The following is a 24,914-nucleotide window of genomic DNA, read 5'->3' on the forward strand; positions in this document are numbered from 1 at the left end:
TGACCTTATTGTCTCCCTGCTTTTTCTCTTAATGGTTTTTATCATCTAAAATGCTCTCAATCTTTTTTTTTATATTATATTCTCATTAAAAGAGAAAGTGGGGATGACTGAGTGAAGTTTATGGGAGCATTATTTATTTGTTATTGTCTTATTTACTATTGTATGTGTATTACATATTAATGTCATTTTAAGTTTACATGTGGATGTATAACTGTCTCAAAATACAAAATCTGGGGGCAGAGAAATAGCATGGAGGTAGAGCATTTGGTTTGCATGCAGAAGGACGGTGCTTCGAATCCCGGCATCCCATATGGTCCCCTGAGCCTGCCAGGAGCGAATTCTGAGTGTAGAGCCAGGAGGAACCCCTGAGCGCTGCCCAAAAACCAAAATACCAAATAAACCCCAAACCCAAAAACCAAAAAACAACAAAAAATTCTTAGTGAGTTCTGTAGAACTTGGTTGTGTTAGCTTGTGAGGAACTACGTCCTCTTCAGCAGAAAGGATATGGTTTCTTTGGCATGTGGTAGACAGTGAAGACATTTTATTAAATATATGATTTCATAAAGGAAGATGCAAACGCCGAAGTAAACTGAGGACACTTGTTTCTAGATTCCTAGAATCCCTGTCATGGACTTGAGATTCGATTCAGAGATTCCGACTTCCAAAAGTCTTCCTACCATGCCTGGCTCACTCAAGAATTCTGCTTAGAGCCTGGACAGGAATGATCAGGGCTAGGTTAGGCGATGCCCCTTCACAGAGGGTCTTGGGTTACAACAAACAATGCAGAGCAGGACACCCTGGACAAGTGGACGTCCTGGGATTGCCAAAAAGCGTGAAGAGCAGCTGGGGCCTTTCTTTCCCTGGCAAACTGTTGGGGAAGAAAGAAGTTGCAGGCATGCTACGGCCTGGAAGGTCCATTGCCCACGCAGGTCCACTGCCCTGCGGCTGGGGTTTCAGGTTTCAATCCTCCCAGGACCTCGAGACGTCGCGTCGTGCCTCCTCCCGCCTGGCCTCCTCCACTGGCAGCCCCGACACGGATCCCGGCAGCCCGGCTGGCCACTGGCCGGCGGTGGGGGCCCAGAGGCTGGGCTCCCGGCTGCGCTGGGAGGCGGCGATCCGCAGCTGGGCCGGGACTTCCTTCCTCCACCTTCCTCCGCCGCAGCAGGCACAGGGCTGGGGCGCACCCGGGCAGCGCCGGGCAGAGGCGCGATGGGCTCCGTGCTGAGCAGCGACAGCGGCAAAGCCGCGCCCGCCGCCGCCGCCCCGCGGGCCCTGGAGCGCAGGGGGGGCCCCGAGCTGCCCGTCACCTCCTTCGACTGCGCCGTGTGCCTCGAGGTGCTGCACCAGCCCGTCCGGACCCGCTGTGGCCACGTGTAGGTACCCGGTGCTGGGTTTGCGCGCCCACCGCGCTGCGGAGTTAGGGCAGCCCCAAGGCGCGGGGTGTGGGGTGAGGGGGGATAAGGGGATCAGGAGCCGGGTCGTTTCAAAAGGCGGGCAGGGTGGAAGCTGCTGCAGACACCTGGACTTCTGGGGGGGCGGGGGCGCATCCCAAGAGCGGCGCCTCCTGGAATGGAAGGAAGCCCAAGGGGATCGGGGTTCACCGGCTAGGGAGGGAGGTTGCAACTGGACTCGGGGTTGGCCGCGTGGTACTTCTCTCGACCCCAGAAACCGGGTGGCTTGTTTGTTTGTTTGTTTGTTTGTTTGTTTGTTTTGCAGACTGTGCACTTGCTCCAGAACACCCACTAAAGCTTATCTAGCAAGAGCAAACACAAATTTATATAGATTCCCCCACCCCCTTTTCCTCCTCCACCTCCTGCCACCCCCGGGGGGGGGGTGAGGGAGGGGAGGAAGAGAGAGAGAGCAGAGAGAGAAGAGAGAAGAGAGAGAGAGAGAGAGAGAGAGAGAGAGAGAGAGAGAGAAGAGAGAGGGAGAGAGAGAGAAGAGAGAGGGAGAGAGAGAGAGAAGAGAGGGGGAGAGAGAGAGGAGAGAGAGAGGGGGAGAGAGAGAGGAGAGAGAGAGGGGAGAGAGGGGAGAGAGAGGAGAAAGAGGGGAGAGAGAGAGAGAGAGAGAGAGAGAGAGAGAGAGAGAGAGAAGAGAGGGGGAGAGAGAGAGGAGAAAGAGAGAGGAGAAAGAGAGAGGGGAGAGGAGAAAGAGAGGGGAGAGAGGGGAGAGACAGAGAGAGAGAGAGAGAGAGAGAGAGAGAGAGAGAGAGAGAGAGAGAGAGAGAGAGAGAGCAATGCAAGATCCAAGTACCTTTCTGGAGTCGTTAGTGTAGTGTGGGTGTGCAATGTGGGTGTGCGGTCTGGGGTTTTAAACGGTAGCCCCAACGCCTGAGGCCTGAGGATGTTGCTCTTTCAACCCCAACCACAAAGTTAACTGGAGGTGGCAAACTACCTGCTTCTCTGCACCAGCTCCCCAAGTCATGAGTCTAAATGAGAATAACTGACTTGTAAAGACGCTCTTACTTTTTATGGGTGCCTGGGAGTGGGGCTGGTGTGTGTGTGTTGGGGGAGTTGGATCAACCTAGAACGAAAGCCCACTTAATGCTTTCTTTGGAAAGCTGTCCAGTTTGATGCAGCGCCAGGCAATAGCTCAATGGCCAGGAAGGGCTCCTGCCTTTCCAGGAAAATGTGCCATATTTTAAATGCAAGTGGTACACACTATTTTGAAAAGTGCTTAAGTGTTCCAGACCCCTAGAGCAAAGGAGAAGCACTCTTTACCACCGAAAGCCCATCATGAAGTCAAGAGGAAAAATCTATATAAGAAGCCACAGTAAATTAGAGTTCCTGGGTCTTCTTTTGGGGCCATCTTTTCAGCCTGTCCTTTCAGTATTGTACTTTAAACTGAGGCCTAATTTACCTTTCGTCTGATGATTCTTGATGCTGTGTCCCAGCTGACCAGCTGCAACTCATTGACATAATACCCAAGGCCAGCAAGAATGCCAAAATACTGTTGTGTAACTATGAAATGTATTGATTAGTTCAGGGACGTTATAACCACACAACTTTTAGTCCATGTTAGAATCAAATCTTTTAAGTTGGGCCTTAGATGCACAGTGGGCTTCAGGACTTGAAGAATTCTTCTGTAGATTGAAATGGGTAGTTTGGCTATGAAAGATTGTTTCCCCTGGTTTGGATTTATTGTGCTACAACTTACTGTTAGCAGTATTTGGTCTTCTGCTAAAGAACAATAACTTTGCAAAATGTTAAATCTTTTGTTTAATCTTTTTTTTTGTTAGAATGAATAGGAAACCAGCAACTGGAAAATTGTCATGAAGTAACAGGACAAAGGCAGGACAAATTGCCTTCCCTCATTTTACTGTTCTTTGTTTTGACAAATCTGTGTCCATTGTTCTGACTGTGGGCAGAATTTCCATATTCCTCCTTTTGGCAAACTTACTTGGGTCTCTTCCACTTTATAAATATTAACTAAAGTCCTTTCTACATTGGAGGTGATGAGTGCTGTTAACTTCACTTGTACTTCCTAAATGAATTACTCTTTTTCCATTGAACTTAAATTGGAAAAATGAAGAAATCCAAATGAGCCCTCTGGATATTATATTGAAATCTTCCAAACTGGTTGAGCTAGACCTTTTGTTAATTTTTTGTAGACCTTTTTTAAATTATATGCCTATAATAATGACAACAATACTTTTTTAATTGTGTATATGGCACTTTATAAATTGTATTATGGTACAGTAAAAAACAGTGGGCTTGACTGAAGCAAGATTTGATCATTAACTCTGCCACTAACTGTGTGATCCAACCTTACTTAATCTCTGATTTTGTTTCATCCTTTATAATAGGGTGAATAATGGAAATTTTTTTTTGTGTTTAAATATAAAAGTAGACCATAACAATGACTAAGACACAGCTTCTCTTTCTTTTAAAGTAATTCAACAAATTCATGAGCAGGTATTTCTTATTTCTAAATGTGTCTTGTAATAAAACTGGGCCTCAAAAGACTAATATATGATGCTACCAGGATGTTCCAGATAACTTTCTGTATTTTTGGTTTTGCATGGAAAGTTGGCATGACTCAGCAGATGTTAGCTCTGAAGTTCTCATGAACAACATTTGTTCAGATGTTGTGATTATGGATGTATTTGACCCCATAGTTATCCTGGGTTAGCACCTTTTTTTTGCCATTCTGTCTTTGGTTTATCGACATTCAACTTGGTAAACTCCTACTTCTTGGAGATTTTTTTTATCTTAAAGCAACAGGGACTCTGTACAGGACCTTCTTAGTCTCACTCACATGTCCCTTTTCTTTCTTTTTTTTTGGGGGGGGGGTTAGTGGGCCACACATAGTAATGTTCAGGGGTTACTCCAGGTATTGTGCTCAGGAATCATTCCAGGTGGTCATTGGGGGACCATATGGAATACTGGAGATGAAACCTGGGTCTGTCATGTGAAAAGCAAGTGCCCTACCCTCTGTGCTATTGCTCCGAATCCACATGTTCCTTTTCTTGGGTGTGAATAGACATCATGACTTAACCAATGTGGACTCTGGCAGCAGTGCCCTGGGGGTTTTCCCAAAGCACAGCAAATATCTGTGTGTAGTCATTGGGGGTTGGAGGCTACTAAGAGGTCAGACATGAAAGTCCATTGAAAAAGACTGTCTCTATAAAACCTACTGGACAACCAGCTGCATATATCCCCAAGAAGGCTGCTGTTGTAGCCATTGCATACCAGGCCACACATAGACGACCCAGTGCTAAGTGGAGTTTTTTCCTTGAGCCTAATTTTAAGAATTGCCATGCTTAGGGGCTGGAGAGATACCATGGAGGCAGGGCATTTGCCTTGCATGCAGAAGGATGGTAGTTCGAATTCCGTCATTTAATATGGTCACCCGAGCCTGACAGGAGCAGTTTCTGAGCATAGAGCCAGGCGGAACCCCTGAGTGCTGCCAAAAAAAAAAAGAAAAAGAGTTTTCATGTTTAAATTTTTATCTATTCAAACTTACTTTCTTCACCATTATGTCAGTTATATAAGCAAAGATGAGGTAAAAGATAACTCCTCCTGATATCTAGAGTAGATATGTTAGAAGCTATACTTGAAAATGAAACAAATTAAGGTTTTTTGGGGGGTGGGGTCACACTAATCTTATATTTTACTCCTACTGTGATTTGTGGCAGTGATTAAGGAACTGATTATATGTGGTCCAGGGATCAAATCTGGGTAGGCCTTGTGCAAAGTATGCACTTTTCCCACCATACTATCTGGGCCCTTAGAGACTTACGTACATTAAAATAAGTATTTAGGAGTTGGAGCCATAGCACAGCAAGTAGGGCGTTTGCCTTCATGCAGCTGACCTGGATTTGATCCCCAGCACCCCATATGGTCCTCAGAGCACCATCAAGAGTAATTCCTGAGTACAGAACCAGGAGTAGCCCCTGAGCAACTCTTGCACCTCTTGGAGTGGCCAAAAAACTCCAAAACAAAGCGAAACTAATTTTCAGAAATGTGGATGTGACTCAGCTGTAGAGTGTTTGCTTCCTAAGTGTGAGGCCTTGGATTCTAACCCTGGCATTAAAAAAAGTTAAAAATAATTTTTTTTTTGTTTTTGGTTTTTGGGCCACACCGGGTGACGCTCAGGGGTTACTCCTGACTATTGCACTCAGAAGTCGCGCCTGGCTTGGGGGACCATATGGGACTTCGGGGGATCAAACCAGGGTCCATCCAAGGCTAGCACAGGCAAGGCAGGCACCTTACCTCTAGCGCCACCGCCCGGCCCCTAAAAATAAAATTTAAAGTGATAGCACAGTGGTAGGGCTTTTGCCTTGCATGCAGCCGACCCAGGATGGACCTGTGTTTGATTCCCAGCATCCCTTATGGTCACCAAGCCTGCCAAGAGCAACTTCTGAGTGCATAGCCAGGAGTCACCCCTGAGCGCCACTGGGTGTGACCCAAAGACCAATACTACTACTACTACTACTACTACTACTACTACTACTACTACTACTAATAATAATAATAATAATAATAATAATAATATAAAATAAATTAAAGAACTAGCAACTGGAAGATAGCTCCATTAGGAGTACGTATTTTCAAGCCCCACTACCTGGTACTCCCAGCATTGCTGGATATTTCCTCTGGAGGTCCATGGCACTGTTTTCAGAGCTATCCCTGGTAGGCCCCTGCACCACAGGGTCTGAGAAGTTTTGCATTTTGGGACCTTTGCATTTACCGTATTTTCCAGCGTATAAGACGACTTTTGAAACAAACAAAAAAAAGTCAACCAAAGATCGGGGGTCGTCTTATACGCCGAGTATATCCCGAAAAATGTTTCAATATGCCGCTAAACAAAAATTGTCTGAATATTGCCACAAAATGAATTTTCCAACTCGATCCTGCACCAATCACTGCCAGGCTGCTCAGACCGCCTCTCTAACTCAGCCAATCCAAGCAGGCTTTTGATGCATGCAAATGAGACAATGTTCTGGACCAAATCTACACTGTCAAAAGTCTGCTCAGATTGGCCAGAGTCAGAGAGGAAGTCTATGACAGTAGGTAGAACCCTGAACCTTTGCTTGTTGTGATTGGCTCACTGTGGTCCATACAGTTGCAGCACAGGAACGTTCCTCTGATACAGCGAATATAGGCCAAACCTATGTTTTAACTGCAAAATTAGGGGGTTGTCTTATACGCCCGGTTGTCTTATACGCTGGAAAATAAGATAGTCCCCTGAGCCTGCCAGGAGCGATTTCTGAGTGTAGAGCCAAGAGTAATCCCTGATCGCCACAGGGTGTGGCCAAAAAAAACAACAAAATTTTTAAACTAGAGGCTGGAACGATAGCACAGGGATTTGCCTTGTCAGAAAAATGAAAGGTTTTATAGTGAGAAATAAGAAGGAAAGGTTGTTCAGATAAGGCTGCTCTTCGTTGTGGGGAGGGAAGACAGGAATTTGGGTGGGAGGGAGTCTTATGAATGCAGATTACTTGATGTTGTTGATTGTGAATGGTCTGAGTTACTTCACCACCACCATCACCATTCCCATCCCCAAAATATTCTGCATTTAGAGTTTTTGCTTGTTTGGGGGCCATTCTAGGTGGGGCTGAGGATCGGATATTCAGAGTTCAATTTGATACTGTAGACCCCCTCCCAGTGATGCCAGTGCTGGAACCCAGTGTCTCTGCATGCAAAGCACATTGTCTTTGCATTGTCTCTCAGACCCTAATTTTATTTATGTATTTACTTATTTTGCTGTGCAGACATTAAACCCAGGGCTTGGGGCTGTAGCAATAGCACAGAGGTAGGGTGTTTGCATTGCACACAGCCAACCCTGGATGAACCCTGGTTCAATTTCCAGTATTCCGCATGGTCCCCTGAGCCTACCAGGAGCAACTTCTCAGCGCAGAGCCAGGAGTAATTCCTGAGCACTGCCAGGTGTGGCTTTGAAACCAAAAATAATTAAATAAATAAACAAATAAACAAACAAACCCAGGGCTTACTGGATATTGTAAATGAAAATGAAATTTTAGTATGGACGTGGGCTTAAGTTAAGTGACTCCATTTGGGGCCGGAGACATAGCATGGAGGTAAGGCATTTGCCTTGCATGCAGAAGGATGGTGGTTCGAATGGCAGCATCCCATCTGGTCCTCTGAGCCTGCCAGGAGTGATTTCTGAGCCTTCTAATTTTTCTACTTAATTACTAGCTATTAATAAATAGGACCTCATTTTATGTTTATTCTAGGGCCAGGGGCAGGAAATATCTAACCCATAGGCCTTATAGGCCCATGAAACCATGTAGTCTGTAAGGCTAGAGCGATAGCACAGCGGTAGGGTGTTTGCCTTGCACACAGCCGACCAAGGATGGACCTGGGTTCAATTCCCATATGGTTCCCCAAGCCTGCCAGGAGTAACCCCTTAGTGCTGCCGGGTTGAAACCCCCCCCCCAACAAAAAAAAAGTAACCATGTAGTCTGACCCTGGTACATGAGAAAACAGGACACATATGCTTCCTATTGGCTTCCTGGTGCCCTTTTGTCTATGCTATATGGCATATGAAATATCCAAATGGCCTTGACAGCAAAAAAGGTGTCCCACCCATGATCTAGAGGAAGAGATGGGGAAGTTAGTTTGGAAGAAATGTCTGAGTATATGGCATTTACATGAATTTTGACTTTTGCTATGAGTTGTGGCATGATCTGATTTTAAAAGACCACTTTGGCAGCCCTCTTGAGAAGGACAGGGTCATAGGAATAAATTAGTAGACCTGTAATAATCCAGATAGAAATGTTGAAAAACCAGGATGAGAACAATGAAGCTGATAAGCAGGACAGGGTTTTATATTTTTATAGTGCAGCTAACCAGATGTTTTATTCAATGTGAAGATTGAGGGGAAGTGAGAAATCAAGAGTGAATGCCAAGAGCTAGGCATGAGTAAAACTAATGCAGAGATAGGAAATACTGGGAAGATGGGATGAGGAATAGGGTTTATTCAGGAGTTCATTTACTGTAAAATCAAGTCCAGCACTGGGAGAAATTGGATAGCTATTTGACTCGAGTTGAGAGGAAGCTCTCACTCTGGATAGATACATTGAAAATCATAGGCATAGGACTGGATGTGTTCAGCAAACTCCAAGGACTACTTGGGCCTGTATTTTTACAGTAGACTTCAAATGATATTTTCAGTAACATTTAGAAGTCAAAGGGAATTGCAGGAAAATAAGGAAGGTTCTGGAGGCTAAGTGAATATTTCAAGAAGGGAAGAGGAACTCACTAAAATCATTGGTGTTTTAAGATCAAATATGAAAACAGAGTGTGTTGATCATTGGATTTAGTAATATGGACCCACTTGTGGTCTCTTAGAAGAGTAGTTTCAGTGGAACAGAGGGTTCCAGAAACTAAGTGGAATATATACATAGCCAGGTGGAGAAGAATATTATAGAGATGTTGCATAGGAATCCCTTTTATGAGGGCCAGAGCTATAGAATAGCAAGTAGGGTGCTTGCCTTCCTGTGGCTGACCCATGTTTGAACCCTGGCTCAACATATGGTCCCCAAAGTCCCATGAGAAATTTATCCCTGATCACAGCTAGGCAAAGGAATCAAGAAAGTTTTAAGGGGCCTAGAGAGACAATAGCACTGGTAAAGGTGCATGCCTTGTATGCAGCCAATCAGAAGTCAATTCTTGATACTTACTATGGTCCCAAAGGCAGTTCATCCATTGTGCAGGATGTAAAGTATCAAATTATACAGCTACTAGTAGTTGAAGTTAAGTAGTAGGATCTTGCAGTTTCTACTTGACTGCAAATTATCATAACATTTGACCTGTTATGTGGTTATTAAAAAATATGGGCCAGTGCAGAAGTAGGTGGTGCAAGATGACCCCCACTGTGGACTATATGGTGCTAGGGATCAATGTCAGGGCCTGACATGTTAGGCATATGGTCTACCATTTGCACCTTCTCTTGACCTGATCTGGTTTTAAGATGAAATATTGTAGTTTAAGTGTTAGCCATTCCATGAACATGAAACAAATTTATGTATATAGAATGCCTCTACACACCACTGATCTTAAGTGTCAATGAAAATAAAATGAGGGGGCTGAAGAGATAGCATGGAGGTAGGGCATTTGTCTTGCATGCAGAAGAATGGTGGTTCAAATTCCAGCATCCCATATGGTCCCCGAACTTGCCAGGAGTAATTTCTGAGCATAGAGCCAGGAGTAACCCCTGAGTGCTGGTGGGTGTGACCCAAAAACCAAAAAAAAGAAAATGAGTGAATAGGCTTAGGCATAGCTCAAAAGTATATGCTGGGGCCAGAGAGATAGCATGTAGGTAAGGCGTTTGCCTTTCATGCAGGAGGTCGTCAGTTCGAATCCCGGCATCTCATATGGTTCCCCATGCCTGCCAGGAGCAATTTCTTTTTTTTTTTTTTTTTTTTTTTTTGGTTTTTGGGCCACACCCGTTTGACGCTCAGGGGTTACTCCTGGCTATGTGCTCAGAAATCGCCCCTGGCTTGGGGGGACCATATGGGACACCGGGGGATCGAACCGCGGTCCGTTCCTTGGTAGCGCTTACAAGGCAGACACCTTATCTCCAGCGCCACCTTCCCGGCCCGCCAGGAGCAATTTCTGAGCCTGGAGCCAGTTATAACTCCTGAGCACTGCCGGGTGTGACCCAAAAACCACCAAAAAAAAAAAAAAAAAGTATATGCTTTGCTTGCAGGAGAACCGATTTGATCCCTGATACTGCAGGGTTTCTGGAGAGCAGAACCAAGGACTGGCCTCTGAGTAACACTGAGTGTGATTCCCACCCCCACAAAAAAATAAAGGCATAAGAGAAGTCTTGTATTACTAAGTTCCACAAAATGTTGAGAGCCCTTACTCATATAAAGAAAAGCTTCGGGGGCCGAAACGATAGTACAGCGGTTGGGTGTTTGCCTTGCCCGGGCCTGCCAGGAGTGATTTCTGAAAGCAGAGCCAGGACTACCGCTGGGTATGGCCCTGGAAAAAAAAAAAAAAAACAAGGTAAAATAAAACAAAAAAAAGCTTTGTTTTCAAGTTGTTACCACCCCTTTAAAAGCAGGCACTTAGAGTGTTAGCAGCTATTAGATAAATTAATGCATAAATTTAAAATGTTTGGATTCCAAAGAGAACACACCTCAAGTAAGGAGAGCCACTCCAGTGTTCCAGTCACCTTTGCTTGGGTTGGTAGAGTTACAGATATGAGTTTCAGAAAAGGATTTAAGCCCCAATACCTTTAAGATTCCTTCTTTGTACCTGTATTACTGAGCAATTCAGAAAGATGTGATTAAATTTGGCCTAAAATGTGCCTCCTTTGGTAATTGGATAGCTCTGCACATACTTAGCAAATTTAATATTATCCTAAACCATTAAAAGTATGTGTTCTCTTACATACAGGAATTAAATTATGTAGCAAATTGAGTTTTATAACCAACAAAATTCTGTTTTGAACCGTGCTACTGGTCCTTTAATCAGCAGGATTATGTGATCTTGGATCCTACTTGGAATTTGCATTTTAGCAAGATGGGCAGGTGATTTATAGGCACTTTCAAGTTTAAGAAGCACAACCTTAGATAAGACCCTAACTGATTGACAGTAATAAGATGCCATAGTAAAGGGCACTATTTCAGATTATAGAGAAGCAGTCTCCCCTAAGGTTTTAGATTATGGGAAATAAATTATTTTTAATGATGTATGTTTAAAATCAACATAGATTATAATAATGAAAATATGTAGGATCAGTTTTTGGAGCCAAAAGAGTTCCAGAACTGGACTTTTGTATACCCGAGTATACAAACATATCAAAGGAGGGCAGCTACTCTAATGATAGGGTTCAACTGTCCATCACCAGAGTAAAAAAAGTGTGTGTGTGTGTGTGTGTGTGTGTGTGTGTGAGAGAGAGAGAGAGAGAGAGAGAGAGAGAGAGAGAGAGAGAGAGAGATGGATCATATATATTGGAACATATTACCCTGAAATTTATGTCACTGTAAGTTATGACAAGTTTTCCTTTTTGAGCGGTGGGGGTGTTTGAGACATACATAGCAGTGCTCAGGGGCTGCTCTTGGCTCTGTGCTCAGTAGTGACACCAAAATACTCTGTGAACCCTGGGCTGAGAGTCTGGTGTACTCAATGCAAGCACCTTACCTCTTGGACTATTTCTCCGGCCTCAACCTAGATAGGCTACATGCAAGGCAAGTGCCTTATCTAGTGCATTATCTCTCTGGCCCAAAGGAGAGAACTTTCAACTTCAACAGTGTTTTGAACCAAGCAGTCTATAGAAACACATCTGTTTCTATAGCCCAGAAGGTGAGACTTCAGCAGCAGTTTGCATCTGATTATCAGTTTTCAAAGCTGTGGTTTTTAATGTTTCACAATCATAAGTTTACACTGTTTCAAAACACCTTGGTCTTGATGTATTTTCTCCATTTAGTAATCACTTTTATTAAATTAAGTACAGGAGCCAAAGCAATAGTACACTGGATAAGGTGTTTGCTTTAGATGTGGCCAACCTAGGTTTGATCCCCTGGGCCTCAAATTGACCCTCAAAGACTAACAAGAATAATCTCTGAGCACAGAGCCTGGAGTAAGTCCTACTAACAGATAGGTGTGGCCCAAAAAAACAAAGAAAAAAATTAGTATTAAGTAAATAAGTTAAATTAAGTTTAATAAATTAAATTTAAAAAATTAAATAAAGTTAGTTGACCTGCTGGATTTGTAGGTCTTAGTACGACACCATCTATACAATGTCCTTTTGAGAATTTCATGCCACATGTAACATCAAGGGACAGACCTGGTGCAGTGATAGTGAATTAGTTTAAATAATGCCCCAAGTGATCCTTTTCATATATATTTACTAAGAATTTTCCTTGTAGTTTTCAGTTGTAGTTACAAAACATATGTACAGTATTTACAAAATGACAATACAAATATTTCTTTTCTTTTCTTTCTTTCTTTTTTTTTTGGTTTTGGGTCACATCCGGCAGTGCTCAGGGGTTACTCCTGGCTCTATGCTCAGAAATCACTCCTGGAAGGCTTGAGGGACCATATGAGATGCCGGGATTCGAACCACCGTCCTTCTGCATGAAAGGCAATTGCCTTACCTCCATGCTACCTCTCTGGCCCCATGTGACAAGTCTTTTGATTTATACAGATAGATCCATGTGTCTATACTTTTGCTGTTTCAGCTTATTATTAGAAGAAACTGAGATGACTTGAAGAAAAAAAAAAAAAGACTACAAAATTTGAGTCCCGACTAAGATTCTTGGAGAACCTACACTGCTGCTTTCTAGCTCTGTGACCTGGAAATGTTTAGTCTTTCTGAACCTTGTTTGACTGTCAGTTAAGGGAAAATAGGGCAGCTGGGAAAGATCAGTTAGATCATGGTAAGACTGCTGACCATCAGGCTGTTGGCAGTATTTGTTTCATTTTATATTAATATCAAACTCAAATATGTGTGAGAAAAGGGAAAGACTTTTAACTAAACAACAACAACAACAACTCTGTGCCCAGAAACACAGTTCAAAGAACTGGAGTGTATGCTTTGCATGGGGCACACCAGGTTGAATCCTCATGGTTCCCAAGTACCTCTTGGGGTGATGCCTAAGCATAGAGTGAGGAATAGACCCTGTGCATGTATTGGGTAGCTTTTTAGTGCAAGAGTGGAGCTTTGAGTGTGCCAAGCCCTGGCTTCAAAAACAGAAATTGCACAAAGTCTAGTTTACTTATTCTTAAATTGTGTAAGTGAGTAATTTACATGATAATCATAGATGTTGTTAGAATATAGAATTTTAATTTTGACTTGTATATTTGCATTATGTATTAAAATTTCCTCCAAGAGAATAAATTCTTCAGATCTCAGAAAAATTTAAGGGTAGACTAGATTTTAGAACTTAGCAGGCATCTGAAGCAGAGAAGAAAAGAATAGCAGAGAAGCAACCATGGACTTTCGATTATTTTTGAAACTTTTCTTTCCAAATGGGCAACTGGGGTGATAGAAAGGTTACTGAAATTTGTGTGAGAAAAACATTCTAAATCCAAACAAATGCATTCACTTTAGCATATGTTATATATGTGTCTATGTATATTTATACATATAATGTACATATTTACTTATACATATGTACACACAACCTGCTTGAAGACCCTTAACTTCTATATACCTCAGTTCATCATCTAGAAGTAGAAATTTAGGGGACTGGAGAAATAGCACAGCAGGTAGGGTACTTGCCTTGTATGCAGTAAATCTGGGTTAGATCCTCAGCACACCATATGGTCTCCAAGCAGTGTATTGTCAGGAGTGTTCCCTAAGAACACAGCCGGGAATAAACCCTAAGCACTGTTGGGTATGACCAGCAAAAAGGAAAGGCAGGAACCCAGGGAGAATTGGATCAAATTGTTGCTGACTCCGTTTATGTCAATGTGTTTAGTATTCAATTTCTTTTTTTGGGGGGAGGGGGGATGTGGGCCACACCCAGTGATGCTCAGGAGTTACTCCTGGCTTTGTACTCAGAAATTGCTCCTGGAAGGGGCCGGTGAGGTGGCGCTAGAGGTAAGGTGTCTGCCTTGCAAGCGCTACCCACGGTTCGATCCCCCGGCATCCCATATGGTCCCCCCAAGCCAGGGACGATTTCTGAGTGCTTATCCAGGAGTAATCCCTGAGCATCAAACGGGTGTGGCCCGAAAAACCAAAAAAAAAAAAAAAAGAAAGAAAAAGAAATTGCTCCTGGCTTGGGGGACCATGTGGAATGCCAGGGATCGAACCAGGTCTGTCCTGGATCGACCGTGCAAGACAAATGCCCTACGGCTGTGCTATCGCTCCGGTCCCTAGTATTCTATTTCTAGAGTGAAGGTTTGCTGCCAGATTCGAACTGATGACCTTCTGCATGAAAGGCAAACGCCTTACCTCCATGCTATCTTTCCGGCCCCAAAAGAGTCAACTCTTGAGGCGGACACTGAGTGAATTGGCGGGGTTAAATATTAAAAAAAAGGGGGGGGGAGAGATAGCACAGTGGCGTTTGCCTTGCAAGCAGCCTATCCAAAACCTAAGGTGGTTGGTTCGAGTCCCAGCGTCCCATATGGTCCCCGTGCCTGCCAGGGGCGATTTCTGAGCACATAGCCAGGAGTAACCCCTGAGCATCGCCGAATGTGGCCCCAAAACAAACAAACAAAAACAATTTAAAAAATGATTCAATTCGGTCCAACATCTTAGTGGGGCTGTTGGGCTCGCTGCCGCCCTCCGAGCTTCGAGATGCCTCCCAAGGACGACAAGAAGAAGAAAGATGCCGGGAAGTCGGCCAAGAAAGACAAGGACCCTGTGAACAAGTTTGGGGGCAAGGCCAAAAAAGAAGAAGTGGTCAAAAGGCAAAGTTCGGGACAAGCTCAATAACCTAGTGTTGTTTGACAAAGCCACCTATGACAAGCTCTGCAACTAAGTCCCCAACTATAAGCTCATCACTCCTGCGGTTGTCTCTGAGAGGCTAAAGATTTGGGGGTCCCTGGCCAGGGCAGCACTTCAGGAGCTCCTGAGTAAAGGACTTATTAAACTCGTGTCCAAGCACAGAGCTCAAGTGATCTACACCAGAAACACAAAGGACGGAGATGCCCCAGCTGCTGGGGAAGATGCGTGAGCAGGTCCCAATTGTACGTTTTGAGAAATAAAACTTCATTAAATCAAAAAAAAAAAAGATTCAATTCTTGCAGAGCAAAATCTGGATGTTACTTCAAGAAAAAGTAGTAGGTAATAGGGAGGCTAAGTCTCAAGTCATTTTCTCAATGACAGTGCAATCTCAGTATCTCCCATGTCCTTATGATAATTTTATTTAAAAAATTAAAAAGAGGGCTCGGAGAGATAGCACAGCGGTAGGGCATTTTCCTTGCATGCAGCAGATCAGGGATGGATGGTTCAAATTTCGGCATCCCATATGGTCACCTGTGCCTACCAGGAGCGAATTCTGAGCTCAGAGCCAGGAGTGACCCCTGAGTGCAGCCAGATGTGATGCCAAAACCCCCAAAAAATGTTTAAGAAGAAACAGTTGTGGCTAATGTTATTGGGAGTCCAGTTTGTGAGATTTCACTGAACTTAATACCTATGATAAGTGAAAATTTCCCTATGGAGCATCTACTTACTTTTTTTTTCTGTTTCTTTGAGCCATGCCCAGTAATACTCAGCATCTACCCCAGCTTGGTTCTTGAGGACTGTTCCAACCTTTTACAGGCAAAACGTCCACAGAGCTACCTCTCTGGCCAACTTAGTTACATTTCATTTTTTTTGTTTGTGTTTTTGTTGTTGCTGTTGTTGTTCTTTTTGGGCCACATCTGGTGGTGGTAGTACTCAGGGGTTATCATGCTCTGCATACAGGAATTACTTCTGGCAGGGCTCAGCAAACTATGGTGGGTTCCAGGATCAAACCCAGATAGACCATGTACACAGCAAGCATCCTATCCACTGTGCTCGTTGTCTTCAGGCCCCTATTTTTATTTATTTTATTATTATTATTTATTTATTTTATTTATTTATTTTCTTTTGGTTTCTGGGCCACACCCGGCGGTGCTCAGGGGTTACTCCTGGCTGTCTGCTCAGAAATAGCTCCTGGCAGGCACAGGGGACCATATGGGACACCGGGATTCGAACCAACCACCTTAGGTCCTGGATCGGCTGCTTGCAAGGCAAACGCCGCTGTGCTATCTCTCCGGCCCCATCCTATTTTTATTTTTTAAAGCTTAGCTTTTGCTAGGAAGATAACTTCAGAGGTAGAAGCCCATGATTTGCATATAAGAGCCCTGGATTTGATCCCTAGCACCACATAGACCCCCACTGCCACTCTCAGCAATGAGCTAGAAATTAATTTTCCTGTGGTCCCTCAAAATGGTATATATGTATATCTATGTATAAATTATATAACCTACTTATAAAATGTTATATATTTTACAAATAATTTGTTATGTTAGTGAATAATACAGTATGTTAGGTTTTTTTATTGGTTTGGGGTTTTTATGGTGTTTTTTGGATCACACCCATTTGATGCTCGGGGGTTACTCCTGGCAATGTGCTCAGAAATCACCCATAGACTAGTGCTTGCAAGGCAGACACCTTACCTCTAGTGCCACCTCTCCAGCCCCAATAGTAAAGTACTAATTTACTTCCCTCTTTTTTTGAGGGGGGCACACCCATTGATGCTCAGGGGTTACTCCTGGCTTTGCGCTTAGAAATCGCACCTGGCTTGGGGGACCATATGGGATGCCATATGTCTGTCCTAGGCTAGCACTTACAAAGCCTACCTCTAGCGCCACTACTCCGGCTATTTTTATTAGATTATTTTCTATGTTTAGGGATGGCTTTCAAATTATTCTGTGAAATGTATGTGACTGATACTTTGACCTTCTCAATTTGCTGCTCCTGTAACACAAAAAATCAACATAACAAAGACCAATTTACTAAAAATAAATTTAGGTATAATATTAAAGAAAAGGAAGAACAGTAGATATACTGTGAATTATAGTTTAACTTTGTTTAAAAAATGCTTTTCCTGGGGCCGGGCGGTGGCGCAAGAGGTAAGGTGCCTGCCTTGCCTGCGCTAGCCTTGGACGGACCGTGGTTCGATCCCCCGGTGTCCCATATGGTCCCCCAAGCCAGGAGCGACTTCTGAGCGCATAGCCAGGAGTTACCCCTGAGCGTTACCGGGTGTGGCCCAAAAACCAAAAAAAAAAAAAAAAAAATGCTTTTCCCTACTTCGTTCAGATGCATACCATGCAGTGATAAGAATGTCTATTCCCATGGGTAAATAAGAAACTCTGACTTTTGTGACATTGGAATTCTGACATTGGAACTCCAATGGAGTATTCTTTGAAAATAGGACTCATTGGGCCAGAGAGATAGCATGAAGGTGGGGCATTTGCCTTGCATGCGAAGGTCAGTGGTTCAAATCCCAGCATCCCATATGGTCCCCCGAGCCTGCCAGGATTTCTGAGTGTAGAGCCAGGAGTAACCCCTGAGCTGCTGGGTGTGACCCAAAAAACAAAAGAAAAAAGGAGGGAGGGAGGGAGGGAGGGAGGGAGGGAGGAAGGAAGGAAGGAAGGAAGGAAGGAAGGAAGGAAGGAAGGAAGGAAGGAAGGAAGGAAGGAAGGAAGGAAGGAAGGAAGGAAGGAAGGAAGGAAGGAAGGAAGGAAGGAAGGAAGGAAGGAAGGAGGAAATAGGACTCATCATGAATAAGGTTTCAAAAAAAATGCAGTTTACACCAACAAATAGAGGAGTGACTCCTTTCTTCTCTGTGCAAAGTGATGTTTTTTTATTTGTTTGGGTAGGTTCTGCCGTTCCTGTATTGCTACAAGTCTAAAGAACAGTAAGTGGACCTGTCCTTACTGCCGAGCCTATCTTCCTTCAGAAGGAGTTCCAGCAACTGATGTAGCCAAAAGAATGAAATCCGAGTACCAGCACTGCACCGAGTGTGACATGCTGGTATGTGAGCCCTCTGTGTATATGCTTCCCTATCATTGTCCCCAAGACTGCCTCATTCCTGATTTCCTAAAGTTAAATGTTCCACCCCTCACCTCTTTCTTATGTCCAATTTCATACTTGTGTGCTGTTGAAAAATGGTCACCCAGCTTCTGCCATCCCCTAGTTTTTCCAGTACATGCAACTGGATCTCCAGGATGGTGGTTTGATTCCTGGCATCCCATATGATCCCCCAGCCTGCCAGGGGCAATTTCTGAGTACAGAGCCAGGAGTAACCCTAGAGCACTGCTGCCAACCAAACAATAAATAAATAAATTTTTAAAAGACTATCCCCTTGGGTGTGTGTGTCAGGATTGGAAAGAGTTTTTTTAAGCTATTCTGGACAAAAGCCCTCTTCCATTTTCACCACCCCATTTCTGATTCTTCCCAAGTAATTGTTTTTCTCCTTTGAGTATTTCTTGCCTCTCTTCCTTCCCCATGTTCCTCCTGCTAGGAATGAAACAGATTTTTAGCCATCACTTCTTTAGAATGCAGATCAGATCTCCATTCCATGAAATCTCATCTTGGTATTTTAGTCTCCAGTCTAAAAAAAAAAAAAAAGAAGTGGGGTCAGAGAGGTAGTACAGCAAGTAAGGTATTTGCCTTGCTCTCAGCCAACCTGGGTTTGATCCTTGGCATCCCATATGGTCCCCTGAGCTTTCCAGAAGTGATTCCTGAATGCATAATCAGAAGTAACCCCTGAACACAACAAGGTGTGTCCCCACTACAAAAAAAAAAAAAAAAGAAGAATCCTAATTATCCCTCTTCCATTCTGTTATAAGCATCTTTAGAGCAAGCACAATGCCATCTCTTATAATCTCTTATCTAATTTTTAACATCATAGATACTCTCTGAGTCGATAAGTTGGTCATTGTTTAATCTGTATGAGGAATGTTTCTCTTTGTAGATCAAGGTTTACAAATAAGAAAAAGGGAGACCAAGAAAAGTGTTGAAGAAATTGGAGAGAATTAAAGTGACAAGTTGGATGTCACAGGTTATAAAATATTCTATTTTAAGATAGCTACTTAGAACTGTCCCTAGTCTTTACATCTGTTAGATGGCTGTCCATAAAACCAGGTTTGTTTTCACATTGTCACTTTGATTTTTGTCTTTTGTTAAGCAATAAAAACTCTCTTTTCTTTACTCAGTTGATTTCATGACTGAGGTTTAACTTCCCCTAGCTTGAGCAGCCATCTTACCGCAGATGTACAAAAGCTTTTTTTAGAACAAGATCTTATCAGTTTCTGATGAAACATTTAGTAGAATATGTGTTATTTAGTAACAGAACCTTCATGGTTAGCATCTCTGGATGTATATCTGGAAGGACAAGGGCTCTTTATTCAGCCTTGATAAAAATGGACTGTAAGTGCTGTCTTTTATGTTTGCTCTTAATGGGGCCATTAAGTATATTGTGTATTGTGAATTCATACTAGCAGACATATTATTGGAAAACCATGGTACTTATATGTTTCTCTGAGACACTGTTTCTTTTTATTTTCTATGCACATCTTTAAAATCCATCTGTTTATATTTTTATCTTTTTGTTTTCCTTCTTTTCTGTCCTTTCTTTGTACTTTTCTCCACTTCCTTTTCCCTGGCTTTTTCCACTTTGGGAAAATGTTGTTTTCTAGACAATGAAATTCAAGAATGAAATAATGACATCTGGGGCTGGAGAGATAGCATGGAGGTAAGGCGTTTGCCTTTCATGCAAGAGGTCATCGGTTCGAATCCCAGCGTCCCATATGGTCCCCCGTGCCTGCTAGGAGCAATTTCTGAGCATGGAGCCAGGAGTAACCCCTGAGCACTGCCGGGTGTGACCCAAAAACCACAAAAAAAAAAAAAAAAAAAAGAAAGAATGAGATCTTCGAAGTTTTAGACGAATTGAAAAAAAAATTTTTCTTGATATGCCTTTAGTATATTTGTACTCCTGTCATGAATGCATCCTTTCAACCAATAAATCCTCCCCTGTGACCTTATTTGAAACAATAAAAGTAATAAAGCTGATTCACATAAGACGCTATTGATTCTACTGAGTCAGTTCTCTACTGTTAGCTTATTTTAGTGTTTTTGGTATAGGTTTGTCTCAGCGAAATGAGAGCACACATAAGAACTTGTCAGAAGTACATAGACAAATATGGACCATTGCAAGAACTTGAGGAGACATCAACAAGGTTTGTTTCTGTCTACTGTGCTTCACATGTGCCTATAGGGGATTTAATGGGCTGGAAGATTGAAATTTTTATTTGTTTGTTTGTTTGAGGGCTGCAGATGCCAGTCCTAAGCTATGGTGGAGGTTGTAATTGCTCAGAGGTTGTATCCAGCATGCTCTGCATATCCTGTCCAGGATCAAACTGAGCCTATCATATGCAAAGCATTCACTTCAGCACCTTGAGTTGTCTCCTTGGTTGTTTAATGGTACCTTTATTGCTGATCATTTAATAGCAACAATGTACAAATATTATTGTTTACTCTAGTTTAAAAACTGATTGGGGAAAAAAAGGAAAAAAAAACTGATTGGGTGGCCGGAGCGATAGTACAGTGATAGGGCATTTGCCTTTCACATGGCCAACCTGGGACCGACCGACCTGGGTTAGGTGCCCGGCATCCCATATAGCTCCCGAGCCTGCCAGGAGCGATTTCTGAGCACAGAGCCAAGAGTTAAGTCCGGAGCGCTGCCGGGTGTGGCCCCAAAACCAACCAAACAAACAAAAATTAAAAACTGATTGGGAAGAACCAGATATTATGAGAGACTGGGAAACTTTCTCTGACAGGTCTGTATTAAGGAAGATTTTAAAATGATTTTTTTTTTTCTGTTCAGTTTCTGGTTGGCTCTGTTTTCTGACTCATACTTCTTAAAGTAGATCATGGCTAAGAGGCTACTCATTTTTACTCTTCCATCACCACTCTATTCTCCAGTTCATTCCCCTTGCTTTCTGGTTTTGCCTTAGAAAGTATAAAGTGAAAAAAAAATAAAGTGAATAAGTAATAAATTATTAGAATATTCTAATAAGTAGATTCATCACTGAGACCAGCATTACTTTTTGGTGAGTAATCTTATCACCCTAGTTCTAGAACTTTTTGTTGTTGTTGTTGTTGTTTTTGGGTCACACCCGGCAGCGCTCAGGGGTTACTCCTGGCTCTTTGCTCAGAAATTGTTCCTGGCAGGCTCGGGGGACCATGTGGAACGCCGGGATTTGAACCACCGTCCTTCTGCATGCAAGGCAAACGCCTACCACCCTACCTCCATGCTATCTATCTCTCCAGCCCCTAGTTCTAGAACTTTACTTTTTAATTATCTTTATTTAAACACCGTGATTACAAATATGATTGTAGTTGTATGATAACATGTAAAGAACACACCCCTTCACCAGTGCAACATTCCCACCACCAATTTCCCAGATGTCCCTTCTCCCCACCCCACTCACACCTGTACTCAAGACAGGCTTTCTATTTCCCTCATTCATTCACATTGTTATGATAGTTTTCAGTGTAGTTATTTCTCTAACTGCACTCATCACTCTACGTGGTGAGCTTCATGTCATGAGCTGCACCTACATGGGAAGATGAGGGGAAATAAGGGTTGGGACTGAGGCAGTAAAAGATTAGAAATGAGCTTTGTAAGGGCAGTATCAAGGTCACAATAAAAGATGGATATTATGCATATATAAACTATATGCCTACAATGCTATCAATAGGAGACCAAGGAGAAAAAATTTCCAGTGACTGTCCCAACATAAATCAGTGCTAGAACGACCCGCCCTCCTCCCGAAAGTTCTAGAATTTTTTAAACAGGGGGCCAGACCATTGTTATGTCCCAACAAACAGTGACCATTGTTTACTGACCATCAGACTGTTGGAGGGCTGGACTATAGTTTAAAAAAATAACACAAACAATAGTGGCCCACAGGCCATAGTTTGAAGACCCCTGTCTTAAGCTGAGAGGAGGAGTCAAGAGACTGAAAGAGGTAAGTCAGAGAGTGCAGCACACATCCCACACATGCACACGGTAGGTCTGGGATGAGTCAGCTGATAAGCAGGACAGCAGCAATGGCAAAACGCCCAGTGGGCCATATAAATGTCCTCAAAGCGCTGCATAATTTGAGGACCCCTGATCTAGAGAAAGTGCGCTTGCAAGTGGCTGGTCCATGTAATGGATGGTACTGATTGATACTTTATGTGTGCCTGGTGCCGAGAATTAAACCCAGAGCCTCACACATGAAAGGCAAGTGTTGTACTATTGAGCCACACCTACAGCCTTATCACTTACTTTATTTTCTCTAAAAAATTAAAAGGAAAAGAGGGGCCCAAACGACAGTCAGGAGGTTAAAGCAGTTGTCTTTACACGTAGCCAGACTTGGTTCAATTCCTGGGATCATACTTACTCTTCTGAGTACTAATAGAAGTAACCTCTGAACACGACTGATGTGATCCCCCAAACACTGAAAAGAAAAAAGGACAAGAGGAATGATAGCCAAACAGACTGAGACTCATGCTTTAAACATGAAGGATGCCTGATCCACTTGTTCTCCCAAGTGCTTCCTGGAGTGACCCCCAAGCACTGAGCTTCAAATAGCCCCTGAGCACCGCTGAGAGTAGCCCCCTTCCCAAAAGAAAGAAGTATGAATCATTACTATTCTAGCTAGATGTCCAGAGTATTACAAACTATGGGCTTTCTGCTAAAGAAATAAGGAAATGATTTTGTGTTCTGCTCAGGCTTGAAAACCATTAAATCTGCTTTTAATAAACTTAGTTATCCAACAGTGGTATTCCATAGAAATGTGATTTCTTTCTCTCCCCTGAAGGAAAATGTTTATTCTGCTCATTTTTTTTTGTGGAAAATACACTCAAAATTAGTGGAAATTTTCTAACATTAATGCCTAAGTGATTATTCCTTTCTTTTTGTATACTAGAGATTGCTCGGCTAATGTATCTGATATTATAGTTTTCTATCACAATGTTATAAATTCTAAATGAGTATTTTAGCACAGAGAATAGATTCTGGTAGATTGGCTTTAAGAACTAATAGGAAAGGATAACAAATATGTTGAGAAGGTGTGGGGTGTGATACAAAGTAAATGTATGAAACAAAAATATAGGAAAGCTCATTTAAATCCTTTTTACCTGGCACTGGAGCAATAGTACAGCAAGTAGTGTGTTTGCCTTCCACAGAGCCAACCTGCATCCCGTATGGTACCCTGAATCTTGAGGAGGAAGGTCTGAGCACCTCTGGGTGTGGCCAAAAGACAAATTTCCTGCTACTTTGAATTGAATAATAAAATAACAGAAAATAAGGGAATGTGGCTCAACAGTAGAGTATTTATCTTGCCTGGGTCAATCCCCAGAACACAAGGAAAAAGAAGAAGAAAAGAAAAAAAGGGGGAAATTATTGCTTAGGTAATTTTACAAAAATATTAGTAATTTTCATTTAAGATAGAAATCCCTGCTATCCTCCAAAAAAAAAAATCCCTGCTTTGGGGCTGGAGAGATAGCATCGAGGTAAAGCATTTGCCTTGCATGCAGAAGGTCGGTGGTTCGAATCCCGGCATCCCATATGGTCCCCTGAGCCTGCCAGGAGTGACTTCAGAACATAGAGCCAGGAGTAACCCCTGAGCACAGCCGGGTGTGACACAAAAACAAAAACAAATACAAACAACAAAAAGAAATCCCTGCTTTAAAGGTGAAGAGACAGTGCAAGGCTCTGGGCCATGTGCTCTGCATGCAGGAGGACCAGGTGTGATCTCTGACACTGTGTGGTCCCCTAGCACTACCTTGAGTGACTCCAGAGTACAGTCAGGAGTAACCCTTGAGCATCATCATAAAAAAAATCATTTTGGAGGGGGCCACACCCAACAGGTTTACTCCTGGTTCTACATGCCTGGGTCACTCCTGGTTGGCTTGGGAGACCATATGTGGTGCTGAAGATTGAATTTGGTTGGCCACATAGAAGGCAAAAGCACTACCTGCTGTACTTTCACTCTGGCCCCAGCCATAACAAAATTTTAATAGCCATGCTTTGAAAAGTAAAAAAAAAACATTCTTTAAAAAGTGAAATTAGGGTCAGAGTGCTAGCACAGCGGTGGGCGTTTGCCTTGCAAAAAATGTGAAATTAATTTTTAACATTTAATATAACAAATTTTTCCTTTTTTATATTCAGTCTTTGAAATTCACTCTGTATTTGATACTTTCAAACATACTTGCTAAGCATTTCAGTTGCTACTGTGTTGAACTGCACAAGTGTAACATTATAAATATACTGAGAAATCTATAGTTATTTATTATGCTAGTGAAGTTGGAGAAAAATTAATAACCAGTTCAGATGTTCCCTGAATTAGAAAAGGGCAGAGAAATGGACACAGAAAAAGTAACCAAGGGGCTGGAAAGATGGATCAAAGGGCTCTGCACACAGGGTACCCAGGTTCTACCCCTAGTCCCATGTGGTCCCCCCAAGCGCTGCAGGTATGGCCTTAAAACAAAAACGAAAGGTCAAACTAAAAATCAAACAAAACAGAACATGTTGGGCCAGAGACTTTGTATTGTACAAGGGGTGAAAGTAGTTCGCCTTATGAGCAGCCAACCCTTGCTCAGTTCCTGCTACTACCACACAGGACCCTAAGTACCAGAGGGTTAACTCCTTCCTCCCAAAAGTAACAGTAGAGCTGAATTTTGTGATCCTCAGTTCTCAAAAAATGAGTGCTCAACTTGCACTTCTTTCTTTTCCTCTGCCCTATTCCTATAAGGATATACATTACATTTCTCATGGGAAGAGCTAAGACTACTGGGGCCTGAGGGGTGGCGCAAGTGGTAAGGCATCTTGCCGTGTCTGCGCTAGCCTAGGACGGATTGCTGATTGATCCCCTGGCGTCCCATATGGTCCCCCATACCAGGAGCGGTTTCTGAGCACATAGCCAGGAGTAATTCCTGAGCGTCACAGGGTGTGCCCACCCCCCCCC

General features: G+C 43.0%; 1 protein-coding gene and 1 pseudogene across 1 annotated transcript in view; both read left to right on the plus strand.

The window, feature by feature from the left end:
* The first annotated feature begins 1,173 nt into the window (after positions 1–1,173).
* Positions 1,174–24,914, plus strand: part of RNF125 (ring finger protein 125) — a 36,873-nt gene continuing 13,132 nt past the window's right edge. The window contains exons 1-3 of the mRNA XM_049770214.1: positions 1,174–1,373; positions 17,775–17,928; positions 20,041–20,135. Of these exons, the coding sequence (XP_049626171.1) occupies positions 1,210–1,373; positions 17,775–17,928; positions 20,041–20,135 (413 nt within the window). The 5' untranslated portion in view covers positions 1,174–1,209. The remainder of the gene's footprint in view (positions 1,374–17,774; positions 17,929–20,040; positions 20,136–24,914) is intronic.
* Positions 14,666–15,157, plus strand: LOC126003871 (40S ribosomal protein S25-like; annotated as a pseudogene).

The sequence above is a fragment of the Suncus etruscus genome, chromosome 3 (genome assembly GCF_024139225.1).
Source record: "Suncus etruscus isolate mSunEtr1 chromosome 3, mSunEtr1.pri.cur, whole genome shotgun sequence".
Classification (NCBI taxonomy): Eukaryota; Metazoa; Chordata; class Mammalia; order Eulipotyphla; family Soricidae; genus Suncus; species Suncus etruscus.